Here is a 12,741-nt window from a genome sequence, read left to right on the forward strand (position 1 = left end):
GAATGCTAGGGAATGGATGGAGTACCTGGTGGGGCTGTGTGTTGAGAAACAGGTAAGTGGTCGGGTGATTGAGGGTGTGAAAGATTTCTTAGAGAGTGCCTGGAGGAACGTATGAGAATGATTGAAAGGCAGGGACAGTGTTGCCATGTACTCAATGTTATCTTTGTGGTTAACATGGAAACCTTACCTAGCCTAACCTAATTTTATCCTAACATTAATCTAACCTAACCTAATTCAGCCTGACCTCACCTAACCCAACCCAACCCAACCCCAATGACTGGAAGGGGGGATGCGTAACACTACCTGACACTGCCCACAGCCAGACTGGTAGCCTGGCGGGGCGGGGGCGGGTGCCTCACCCTTCCTTTAGGTTTCACAATACATATATGAAAACAAATGAAGCGACCTGTGCAAAACAAACAACAAGGGAACAAGGGTAACATGACAAATGAAGGCCGCTGAAAAGAAATGGTTACATATTTCAACAAGTAACGCTATCCTTGCAAAACAAGTCACTTAATCATTGTACAGTACACTATGTTGGAACACTCTCCGCTGTTTTCTTCAAAGCTTGACAACAAAACTAATTTCAAAATTATATTCATTATTGATTATTAATTTTGGTTAAAATACACGTTTACAACACTACAGTGTATTGATGGAGTGATGTCATCATTGTAATAAATGTTATAATGCAGCAAATCTTAATTACATTATATAATTAGGTGAACATTGAAACATTGAAACATTTTATTATCCCTTGAAGAAATACAATTCTATATAGTGAGAATACAGTATAGGTATTATATAGGTACCTATACTGTATTAGATCACTCATTTTGATTTGATTTATTTTGACATTTTCAATGAATTTACAGATAAAATAAAGTCCTTCAATATTTCCTGGAGTGTTAGGAATCTTCCTTTACAGCTTTACAAGCCAAGACACGCCCATCACGCCCACACCCTGCCACGCCCATCACAGCCTGGCCACCCACTGGCCCACTCACTCACAGACGCCCTCCAACACCCACTAACACAGGCTTCACTCTGATACAAGTATTGAAGTGGTATAAGGGTTTGAACATAGGGGACATAATGTAGTTCTTAGGATCAGTAGTGGGGACACAACCAGAAATAATGGGTTTAAACTTGAAAAGTTCAGGTTGAGGAAAGAAATGGGAAGAAACTGGTTTTTCAAGCAGAGTGGTTGATGAGTGGAGCGGTCTCAGTGGTCATGTAGTGAGGGGATTAGGTGAGGTGAGGTGAGGAGAGGTTAGGTGAGGAAGGGAGGGTGATTTGTGGTGCCATTTGATTCATTTTACATTATTATTATTGTTTTATTTTCTATGTATGTGATAATAATCCTGTTTCATTATTTCAGATTGTGTTAAGATATGGAAAACACAAAAACCAAGGCAACAAGAAGAGGAGGAGGAGGAGGAGGAGGAGAGGAAGATAAGAAGAGGAAAAGAAGAAAGAAGGAATGAAGACAAAAAATAAAAGGTCAAATAAGGTGTTGATAATGCAGAAAACTTGTTAACATGTCACTAGAATCACAGAAACACACTTCAAAACCCATGTCACTTACACTACACCCCCTTGGAAAATAGTGAAGGTTAGCTTAGGTTAGCTTAGGTTAAGGTGTGGTGCAAAAAAGGTTAGGTTAGGTTTCGTTAGGTTAGATAAGGTTAGGTTAGTTAAGGTGTGGTGCGGCAGTGTTTCAGCATGTGGGCCTAACATTCAACAGCCATCCTGTGCCCCCAGAGCCAGGTCACGTAAGACTGGTGCAGCAGATGGCCAGCTCAAGGACACAGAGTCAGGTTGGCAAAAATTTATAGACGACAGAAGATTGGCGCTACTATAAGAGCATCGCTATTATAGTATCAAGGAGTTTTAATATATATTCTAACTCCTGTTTATGTATGTTGAACTCCTTATTGAGATTTTTGACAGGTGGTCTTATATCAATGTGGCTTACTGCGGGCTCATAAGGATTTAAAGATCTTCGCGGCCCTATGAACAACAACAATGACCCTTACTGCTGTGGGGTAAGTGGCACCTTTTGCTGTGCTGTGCGTGGAGTGGGCGGCGTGTGGGGGCGTGGGCAGCTGAGAAATAGGTGATATAAGATTTTGATGTGTTCTGTCCTGTCTTATTTCAGTCCAGCCTGGTCTATCCCAGTGCCTCCCAGCCTCTCCCAGTGCCTCCTAGCCTCTCCCAGTGCCTGCCAGCCTCTCCCAGTGCCTCCCAGCCTCCCAGAGACTCCCAACCTCTCCCAGTGCCCCCAACCTCTCCCAGAGTCTCCCAGCCTCCCAGTGCCTCCCAGCCTCCCAGTGCCTCCCAGCCTCCCAGTGTCTCCCAGCCTCTCTCAGTGTATCTTAGCCTCTCCCAATGCCTATCAGCCTCTCCAGTGGCATCACAGCTTCTCCCAGTGCATCCCAGCCTCTCCCAGTATTATCATTATTACTATAGATAAATGGCATGGAATAAAAAGATAAAGTTAAGAATTATTATTGTTATTACTTTCATTATTATTATTATTATTATTGTTGTTATTTTTATTATTATTGAATTGTCTTCAGGTGTAAAGAATAAAATACTGAATATTGTCACTTTTAGTTTGATTCACACACACACACACACACACACACACACACACACACACACACACACTCTCTCTCTCTCTCTCTCTCTCTCTGTGACATGTGTGGTGGTGGTGGTGGTGGTGTAGTAGTGGTAGTAGTAGTAGTAGTAGTAGTAGTAGTAGTAGTAGTAGTAGTAGTAGTAGTGAGAAGAGTGAGTAGTAGTAGTAGTAGTAGTGGTAGTAGTGGTAGTAGTAGTAGTAGTAGTAGTAGTGGTGGTGGTGGTAGTGGTGGTAGTAGTAGTAGTAGTAGTAGTAGTAGTGGCAGTGGCAGCAGCAGCAGCAGCAGCAGCAGTAGTAGTGTGGTAGTAGTAGTAGTAGTAGTAGTAGTAGTAGTGTAGTAGTAGTGGTAGTAGTAGTAGTAGTAGTAGTAGTAGTAGTAAGTGGTGATGATGATGATGATGATAATAATAATAATAATAATAATAATAATAATAATAGTAGTAGTAGTAGTAGTAGTAGTAGTAGTAGTAGTAGTAGTAGTATAATAACAATAATAATAATAATAATAATAATAATAATAATAATAATAATAATAAATAATAATAATAATAATAATAATAATAATAATAGCAGTAGTAGTAGTAGTAGTAGTAGTAGTAGTAGTAGTAGTAGTAGTAGTAGTAGTAGTAGTAGTAGTAGTAGTAGTAGTAGTAGTAGTAGTAGTAGTAGTAGTAGTAGTAGTAGTAGTAGTAGTAGTAGTAGTAGTGATAATAATAACAACGATAATAATAATAATAATAATAATAATAATAATAATAATAATAATAATAATAATAGTAGTAGTAGTAGTAGTAGTAGTAGTAGTAGTAGTAGTAGTAGTAGTAGTAGGTAGTGGTGTGAAGTAAAATGTATGTTGTTCTGTTATGGACCAGTGGTGTTCAACCTGGGTGGAGAGTCCATCTTCTAGTGGACGAGATGAAGTGAGGGGTGGACAGGTGGACAGCTGTCTGGGGGTGGACTACTGGGTGGACGAGATCCTCACCTGCATGTGTCTCTATAATATACAAAGACTCTCTCTCTCTCTCTCTCTCTCTCTCTCTCTCTCTCTCTCTCTCTCTATATTTCTTAAAACACATACTACCAATACATATTTATCTATTGTAACATCGAGGTTGCCACTTTGTCTACTCAAGACCCCGATAGTACAACCACGCGAGATATGAGATAGGAAACATTGATCTTAAGTATTAAAAGGTGACATTCTTAATGAGACTTTTTCTGGGTGGGTGAACACCTTCTACTTCATCACCGCTACGGCTGCACCACAGTGAAGAGAGAGAGAGAGAGAGAGAGAGAGAGAGAGAGAGAGAGAGAGAGAGAGAGAGAGAGAGAGAGTCAACATGTACTTACAATGGTGACGCGGCCCTGACACACACATAGGCCTACTGGCGCTGACACACAGGTCTATGTGAGTAATCCTCGGTGTCACATCACTCCCCCCCCCCAACACACAGAGACACTTATATAGGCCTACCCCAGGGTGCCACTTTTCTGATAGGCCTACCCCAGGGTGCCACTTTTCTGATAGGCCTACCCCAGGGTGCCACTTTTCTGATAGGCCTACCCCAGGGTGCCACTTTTCTGATAGGCCTACCCCAGGGTGCCACTTTTCTGATAGGCCTACCCCAGGGTGCCACTTTTCTGATAGGCCTACCCCAGGGTGCCACTGATAGGCACTTTTCTTGACTTGAGCGACGTTTTGTCACTTTGCACAATTGTGGCGGCTTGGTTTGGCGGGAAAGTGAGCGTGGTGTGTCCTGTGTCATGTGTCGTGTGTCATGTGTCTGGCGCGGCGTGTCATGTGTCGTGTGAACACTGCAACACTCTCACAACACTGTGTTACTACACACATCCCAGCAAAGTGCCTTAAATCCACGCTAGAGTGTCGGGGCGCGGCACAGCATGCCCCACCACTGCACACACCCACACAAACTAAAGGGGCGCGGGGCGGGGCGGGGCACCGTGTCGTTCCTTTAGGCTTCATAATATATCAAAATCAAACCACACCAGCGAGACAAGTAACAAAAACAAAACGACAAATTAAGAGGTATGAGAATCACTAATTACACACACAAACAAACAATGGCGTCCTTGGAAAACAAACAAATAATATTAATGATAATATCTGAAGGGTGAGCGGCGCGGCGCTTTGTCGCGCGCTTGGCGCCAACACAGATTTCAAAATTATATTCATTAATAATTATTAATTTGCGTCAAAATACTCGTTCACAAACAACACTGTAGTGACGGAGTGGTGTCATCAGCGCAATAAACCTTATAAAACAAATCTTTATAATACATTACATAAATATTACAACAAATATTTGTAATACATTACATAAATATTACAACAAATGTTTGTAATACATTACATAAATATTACAACAAATGTTTATAATACATTACACAAATCTTAGCAACAGTAGGCTAGCAATTCATTTTATTTCATTTCTTCTTGATCTGTTTCACTATTTTTTATAATTTTACAGCCTAACAAGATCATTAATTATTTCCTTCATTGCTGGGAACCTTCCTTTACCTGGTTGGACGTAAAATTCACACGAAAAACTAGGATATTGTTGAATTTTGTAAGATTTCAGTACAGTATGGTGTGTTTATATAGAAGTCAAGTATTATATCACTGCCATTTCTTAAGTATACTGTTTCAAACTAATATATCTTGTTTGATGTTTTGTTATACGTTTTATCTAGTCATATCATACAACAAAAACGACTATAAAGTGATATAGAGGGAATTATGAGAAGAAGTCATTACGAAAAGATTGACTCAAAGCGAGAAGGTAAAATCAATAAACGACAGAAATTTATAGACGACAGAAGAGTGACGGTATTATAAGAACATCGCTATTATGGTATCAAGGACATTTAATATATATTTTAATTCCTATTTATATATGTTGAACTCCTTTCCCGTGCTGTGGGTGGAGTGGGCGGCGTGTCGGGGCGTGGGCGGCGTTGAAATAGGTGATATAAGATTTTGGTGTGTTCTGTTCTGTCTTATTTCAGTCCAGCTGGTCTATCCCAGTGCATCCCAGCCTCTTTCAGTGCATCCCAGCCTCTCCCAGTGCCTCCCAGCCTCTCCCAGCCTCTCCCAGTGCATCCCGGCCTCTCCCAGTGCCTCCCAGCCTCTCCCAGTGCCTCCCAGCCTCCCCCAGTGCCTCCCAGCCTCCCCAGTGCCTCCCAGCCTCCCAGTGCCTCCCAGCCTCTCCCAGTGCCTCCCAGCCTCCCAGTGCCTCCCAGCCTCCCAGTGCATCCCAGCCTCCCAGCCTCCCCCAGTGCCTCCCAGCCTCTGCCTCCCAGTGCCTCCCAGCCTCCCAGTGCCTCCCAGTGCCTCCCAGCCTCTCCCAGTGCCTCCCAGCCTCTCCCAGTGCCTCCCAGCCTCTCCCAGTGCCTCCCAGCCTCCCAGTGCCTCCCAGCCTCTCCCAGTGCCTCCCAGCCTCCCAGTGCATCCCAGCCTCTCCCAGTGCCTCTCCAGCCTCTCCCAGTGCCCAGCCTCCCAGTGCCTCTCCCAGTGCCTCCCAGCCTCTCCCAGTGCATCCCATCCCAGCCTCTCCCAGTGCCTCCCAGCCTCTCCCAGTGCCTCCCAGCCTCTCCCAGTGCCTCCCAGCCTCTCCCAGTGCCTCCCAGCCTCTCCCAGTGCCTCCCAGCCTCTCCCAGTGCCTCCCAGCCTCTCCCAGTGCCTCCCAGCCCTCCCAGTGCATCCCAGCCTCCCAGTGCCTCCCAGCCTCTCCCAGTGCCTCCCAGCCTCTCCCAGTGCCTCCCAGCCTCTCCCAGTGCCTCCCAGCCTCCCCAGTGCCTCCCAGCCTCTCCCAGTGCCTCCCAGCCTCTCCCAGTGCCTCCCAGCCTCTCCCAGTGCCTCCCAGCCTCTCCCAGTGCCCCAGCCTCCCAGTGCCTCCCAGCCTCCCCAGTGCCTCCCAGCCTCCCAGTGCCTCCCAGCCTCTCCCAGTGCCTCCCAGCCTCCCAGTGCCTCCCAGCCTCTCCCAGTGCCTCCCAGCCTCTCCCAGTGCCTCCCAGTGCTCCCAGCCTCTCCCAGTGCCCAGTCCCAGCCTCTCCCAGTGCCTCCCAGCCTCCCAGTGCCTCCCAGCCTCTCCCAGTGCCTCCCAGCCTCTCCCAGTGCCTCCCAGCCTCTCCTCCCAGTGCCTCCCAGCCTCCCCCCAGTGCCTCCCAGTGCCTCTCCCAGTGCATCCCAGCCTCTCCCAGTGCTCCCAGCCTCTCCCAGTGCCTCCCAGCCTCTCCCAGTGCCTCCCAGCCTCTCCCAGTGCCTCCCAGCCTCTCCCAGTGCCTCCCAGCCTCTCCCAGTGCCTCCCAGCCTCTCTGCCCCAGTGCTCCCAGTGCCTCCCAGCCTCCCAGCCTCTCCCAGTGCCTCCCAGTGCCCCAGCCTCTCCCAGTGCCTCCCAGCCTCCCCAGTGCCTCCCAGCCTCTCCCAGTGCCTCCCAACCTCTCCCAGTGCCTCCCAGCCTCTCCAGTGCATCCCAGCCTCTCCCAGTGCCTCCCAGCCTCTCCCAGTGCCTCCCAGCCTCCCAGCCTCTCCCAGTGCATCCCAGCCTCCCAGTGCATCCCAACCTCTCCCAGTGCCTCCCAATCTCTCCCAGTGCAACCCAGTGCTCTCCTCAGTGCCTCCCAGCCTCTCCCAGTGCCTCCCAACCTCTCCAGTGCCTCCCAGCTCTCCCAGTCTCTCCCAGTGCCTCCCAGCCTCTCCCAGTGCATCCCAACCTCTCCCAGTGCCTCCCAGTCTCTCCCAACCTCTCCAGTGCCTCCCAGCCTCTCCCAGTGCCTCCCATGCCTCCCAGCCTCCCAGTGCCTCCCAGCCTCTCCCAGTGCCTCCCAGCCTCTCCCAGTGCATCCCAGCTTCTCCCAGTGCATCCCAGCTTTTCCCAGTGCATCCCAGCCTCTGCCACTGCCTCCCAGCCTCTCCCAGTGCCTCCCAGCCTCTCTCAGTGTATTCCAGCCTTTCCCAGTTGAGTTGAGTTGAGTTGAGTTGTAGGTCGGGAGAGATGCCTTTGTATCGGCTCTCCCTGACGTATTTTTCTGGCTGTCGTGGTCTTTTGTTCTTTCACTTATTGATTTCTGTTATCGTCTTCTATTTCCTTGATCTTCTTTTGTCTTACATTCCAAAATTTTTGCAGAGTTGTGTTTGTTTGTTGTATGTCTGTATTGTTAAAAAGCAGAGCCCCAATTATTTTTTCAGTATTTTCCTGGTATGGCTGGTGTATTAATTTCTCCCTCTTTATGCTTTGGCAAAATGAATTGATGTTACAATTAACGCTTTTTTCATCTTGAAAGATTTTTGTATGCAGTATTTTAGAACAAAAATGTTATTTTCAATTGTACTACGTTCTGTGAAACCTCCTTGCGTTTGTTTCCCTAAGCTGTTCTTTGTTATGTGATCTTCTAAGCTATCTCTTATGATTGACATCATTAGTTTATACCCAACGTTAGTTAATGCAATAGGTCTCAAATCCTTGGCTTTTGGGCATCTTGTTTTGGGGATCATCACTGTCCTTGATTCTTTCCAGCTTGGTGGTACATGGCCTGACTCTAATGTACTTTTCATTCCCTTTGCTAATATTTCCTTTAATACTGTGCTATTTCCTATCTCCTTGTACATTTGTCCTTTAATATTATCTGTCCCCACAGCTCGTTTGCTCTTCATTTTTCTAGACACCTCGCCACTCTTTCCTCTGTGATAATGTTCTGTTGTAACTGCACCTCTCCTCCTGTCACCCTTCTTGCCATGTCGATGTGTTCCCATACCTCCACTGCACAAGTCTGTATATATTGCATTTGTGTCCCTTGTTCATCAACTGCGTTCAGCCTAACTGATCGTTTCTCTTCTATGTCTTTGATCATGTTCTCATACTCCTCTCTCTTCCTCACATTCCACATTTCTTCAATATTGTTTTCATATTTTCTATATATGTTGCTCCACAATTTCTTTACCTCCTCCCCGCCACCTTCTCCTGCTCCAGTTGTACCCCATCTTCTCCATAGATTTTAGGGATTTTTCTCCTTGATCTTTTCCCTTTTAGCTTCTTAATGTACTCCCACATCTTCTTTCCTCCATCCTTGCTTTCCTTCATTTCTTTGACTGTTTTCTCTTCTTGTTTACAGATCTCCTTTTTTATTAGCACATGTACCCTTTCTTTTTGCTTTGGGTATAACTCCTTCCACCTTTCCCTCTCTTCTTCATTTGTTGTTGCATTTCTCCTCCTCCTTTCTTTGATTTCTTTCCTAATTACATCATTTATCCATACAGGCTCTGTGTTCTTGCTATTCTTTTCTCCTCTTCTCCTATATTTTCCTTTTAGCACCTTCTCTTTATTAGTGACTCCAATTTTTCAATGTTCTCCACTTCCTTATTTAGCGCCTGGCTTTCCATGCACACCCAAAATCTTTCTAAGGAATTATTGTCTGTTTTATAATACTCCTTCACAACCCACTCTTTTCTCTCACATTTTTTCTTCTTCTCTTTTATTATTAGCTCCACTTCAATTGGATTGTGGTCTGACATGTCAAAATGTCCTTCTCCTCATCTATATGCATGCTCTTGAATTTCCTATAGACTTGATTTGTTGCCAGTACATAATCAATAACACTCCTTTGTTCATTTCTGCTCCATGTGAACTCTCCTCCTGTGCATTTGCAATCATCATTTAACATTATCAATTCCAAAATGATTTCTCCATTTGTATTCACCTTCTGCTCCCCTTTGAAGCCCACATGTCCATTAAAGTCACCCATGACTAAGAGCGGGTGAGAGTTTCCATTTATTATCCTTTCCATTTGTAGCTTAATATTATTATTTCTGGGTGGATCGTTAACACTCAGGTAAACCACTACTAGTCTCATCTCCCATCCTCTCATTTTCCCTTTTGTGTGCAATATATCCGGACATTTTGTTGGTATCTTCTCTAGGTCTACTCCTGTATCCTTCCTATATAGCACCATTAGTCCTCCTCCCTTTCTATCTTGCTCCTCTCTCATATTATCTACTATCACACAGTTATCACTGAAGTTTATATCTCTTAGCTTCTTCTGGGTCTCTGTTAAGCAAACTATACTATCATCACTCACTAACTCTTCTACTTCTTTTGCTTTAGTTTGTGTTAGCCCTTGTATATTTATTACACTCATTTTGACACTCTTTTCGCTGATTTCTTTGTCCCGTACACCTGTATTTCAGTCCCCACCAGTGCCTTCTCCTACTCTCACAATTTTTCCCCTCTGTATTTTCCACTGGCCTCCTTGTCTTCTTTTGTCTTGCAACTTTTCCTTTAGCATTGCGTCTTGTTCTCTCTCTTTCTTAGTTTTGTCAGGGCAATCCTGATTTGACTTATGTCTTCCTCATGACAGTCTCTCAGCTGTCTGCCCCTCTTCACCACCTCCCATTTATCATATACATCACGCAGACATACATACTATTAGGGGCCTCTCACTCCTCTCACTTTCATTCCCATTCTGTACATCTTCTCCACCTGTGCTCCTTCCACCCATAACTTCTCATGAAATACATGCTCACAGACTTCTCTGTCCTCCTTTTCTCTCTCCCAGTCCATCCCAGCCTCTCCCAGTCCATCCCAGTGTGTGTGTGTAAATAATAATAATAATAATATGGTTTATTAGTAATTGCAGTACATAGATACTGAAAATGCACACATGGGGATTGAGGAGACTTAAGATGAGAACCTTAAGTTAGCTGTTTATGGGTGGCACCATGGAGGGGATAGCACTGTGATGATAACGGTCAGTTCTTGGGGCCTTGAGTGGCGTGACCACGTTTGTGTGTGGTGTGGCATGGATTGGCTGGGGCGCGTCAGGGGAGATGTTGTAGCCGTGAGTGGCACAGCAGGCCTCTACCCATCTTGACGAGGGCCGCTTGGTGTGTATTTACCTAGTTGTATTTTATCTAGTTGTAGTTTTACAGGGCCTGGGCTTTATGGTGTGTGGCCCCGTCTCCATATCTACACTTATCCAATCTTACTTTAAAAGTATGCACACTCGTTGCAGACACTACTTCTTCATCTAAACTGTTCCACGTCTCAATACATCTCTGCGGAAACTATATTTTTAATATCTCTCAGACATCTTCCTTTTCTCAGCTTTTTACTATGCGATCTTGTGCTTCGGATGTCATATTCTTCTCTCAGGATCAGTTTCTCATTATCCACTTGGTCCATTCTGTTGATCAATTTATAAACTTGTATCAGGTCTCCTCTCTCCCTTCTTTGTTCCAGGGTTGGTAGATCCATAGCCTTTAGTCTCTCCTCATATGTCATCCCTTCAAATTCTGGAACCATTCTTGTAGCTATTCTTTGTAGCCTCTCCAATTTCCTTATGTGTTTCTTTTTATGAGGAGTCCACACTACTCCTGCATATTCCAATCTGGGTCTTATTATAGTACTTATCAATTTCTTCATCATTTCTTTGTCCATGTAGTGAAATGCTACTCAAATATTCCTTAGCAAATTATATGTTTCTCTAAAATTCTATCAATATGGCTTACTTGTTGATTGTTTTCTTCCATCGTCACTCCTAAGTCCTTTTCCTTTTTGACTTTCTCCAGTTCTACTCCATCTCCCATCTTATAGATTCCCACGGGTCGTCTTTCACTCTTTCCCATTTCCATGACATGACTTTTGTTCACATTGAATTCCATTTCCCACTTCTTACTCCATTCCCAGATCTTATTTAGGTCTTCTTGCAGTATTTCAGTGTGTGTGTGTGTGTGTGTGTGTCATACAAAGTCAGTTTTTATCCAATATTTCTACATTGTGTTGTTTAAATAGAGATAGTTTTGTGTATTTCTTTGCTACAACAACATTCATTAAAGTCTCTCTCTCTCTCTCTCTCTCTCTCTCTCTCTCTCTCTCTCTCTCTCTCTCTCTCTCTCTCTCTCTCTCTCTCTCTCTCTCTCAGATGTTAATCAAGTTTTATTTATTTGAGATTGTGTAAAATTATTTTAAGAAAGTTTGTCATGTTTTGAGGTAATTTAAGACAGTTTGGTAGGTTTTGAAGGCATTTTAAGACAGTTTGGTAGGTTTTGAGGGCATTTTAAGACAGTTTGGGATGTTTTGAGGGCATTTTAAGACAGTTTGTTAATTTTAAGACAGTTTGGTAGGTTTTGAGTTAATTTTAAGACAGTTTGGGATGTTTTGAGGGCATTTTAAGACAGTTTGTCATGTTTTGAGTTAATTTTAAGACAGTTTAGTAGGTTTTGAGGTCATTTTAAGACAGTTTGGGATGTTTTGAGGCTTTTAAGACAGTTTGACATGTTTTGAGGCATTTTGAGATAGATTGGTATTTTTTGAGGGCATTATAAGACAATTTTGGGCATGATAAGACAACTTTATTGACATTAGGAAGGATGCATGGAGGTCACAAGATTATTGGTGTTCTGTTTGTTAATCTCCAGGCCACATACTCTCCCTGTCTCCACCACCACCTGACCACCACTCTCTCTGCGTCTTCCATGCTGCTCGCTGACAGCATTCCATCGTCTGCAAAGAATAAGTGAGTCACATTTAAAGTGTCATCTTTGAAGCACAAATTTACACTTTCTAATGTCTTTATTATTATTTTGAAAGTTATTAACCCCTTCAGTACTGGGACCTATTTTTACCTTGAGGTTTGTGTACCATTAGACCATTTTGATGACATTAGGGCAGAGGATAAATGGCCACAGTCTTCACTATTTTAACCCCTTCAGTACTGGGACGTATTTTTACCTTGAGGTTTGTATACCATTAGACCATTTTGATGACATTAGGAAGGGTGTATGGAGGGCAGAAGATTAATGGCCACAGTCTTCACTATTTTAACCCCTTCAGTACTGGGACGTATTTTTACCTTGAGATTTGTGTACCATTAGACCATTTTATTGACATTAGGAAGGGTGTATGGAGGGCAGAGGATAAATGGCCACGGTCTTCACTATTTTAACCCCTTCAGTACTGGGACATATTTTTACCTTGAGATTTGTGTACCATTAGACCATTTTATTGACATTAGGAAGGGTGTATGGAGGGCAGAAGATTAATGGCCACAGTCTTCACTATTTTAACCCCTTCAGTACT

General features: G+C 44.2%; 1 protein-coding gene across 1 annotated transcript in view; it reads right to left on the reverse strand.

Annotated features, from left to right (window-relative positions):
• Window positions 1-11,992: 11,992 nt before the first annotated feature.
• The window catches only part of LOC123502384, a 273,598-nt gene continuing 272,849 nt past the window's right edge, over window positions 11,993-12,741 (reverse strand). The window contains exon 4 of the mRNA XM_045251567.1: window positions 11,993-12,165. Coding sequence (XP_045107502.1) covers window positions 12,024-12,165 — 142 coding nt within the window. The 3' untranslated portion in view covers window positions 11,993-12,023. The remainder of the gene's footprint in view (window positions 12,166-12,741) is intronic.

Source organism: Portunus trituberculatus, chromosome 11, assembly GCF_017591435.1.
Source record: "Portunus trituberculatus isolate SZX2019 chromosome 11, ASM1759143v1, whole genome shotgun sequence".
In the NCBI taxonomy this organism is placed as follows: Eukaryota; Metazoa; Arthropoda; class Malacostraca; order Decapoda; family Portunidae; genus Portunus; species Portunus trituberculatus.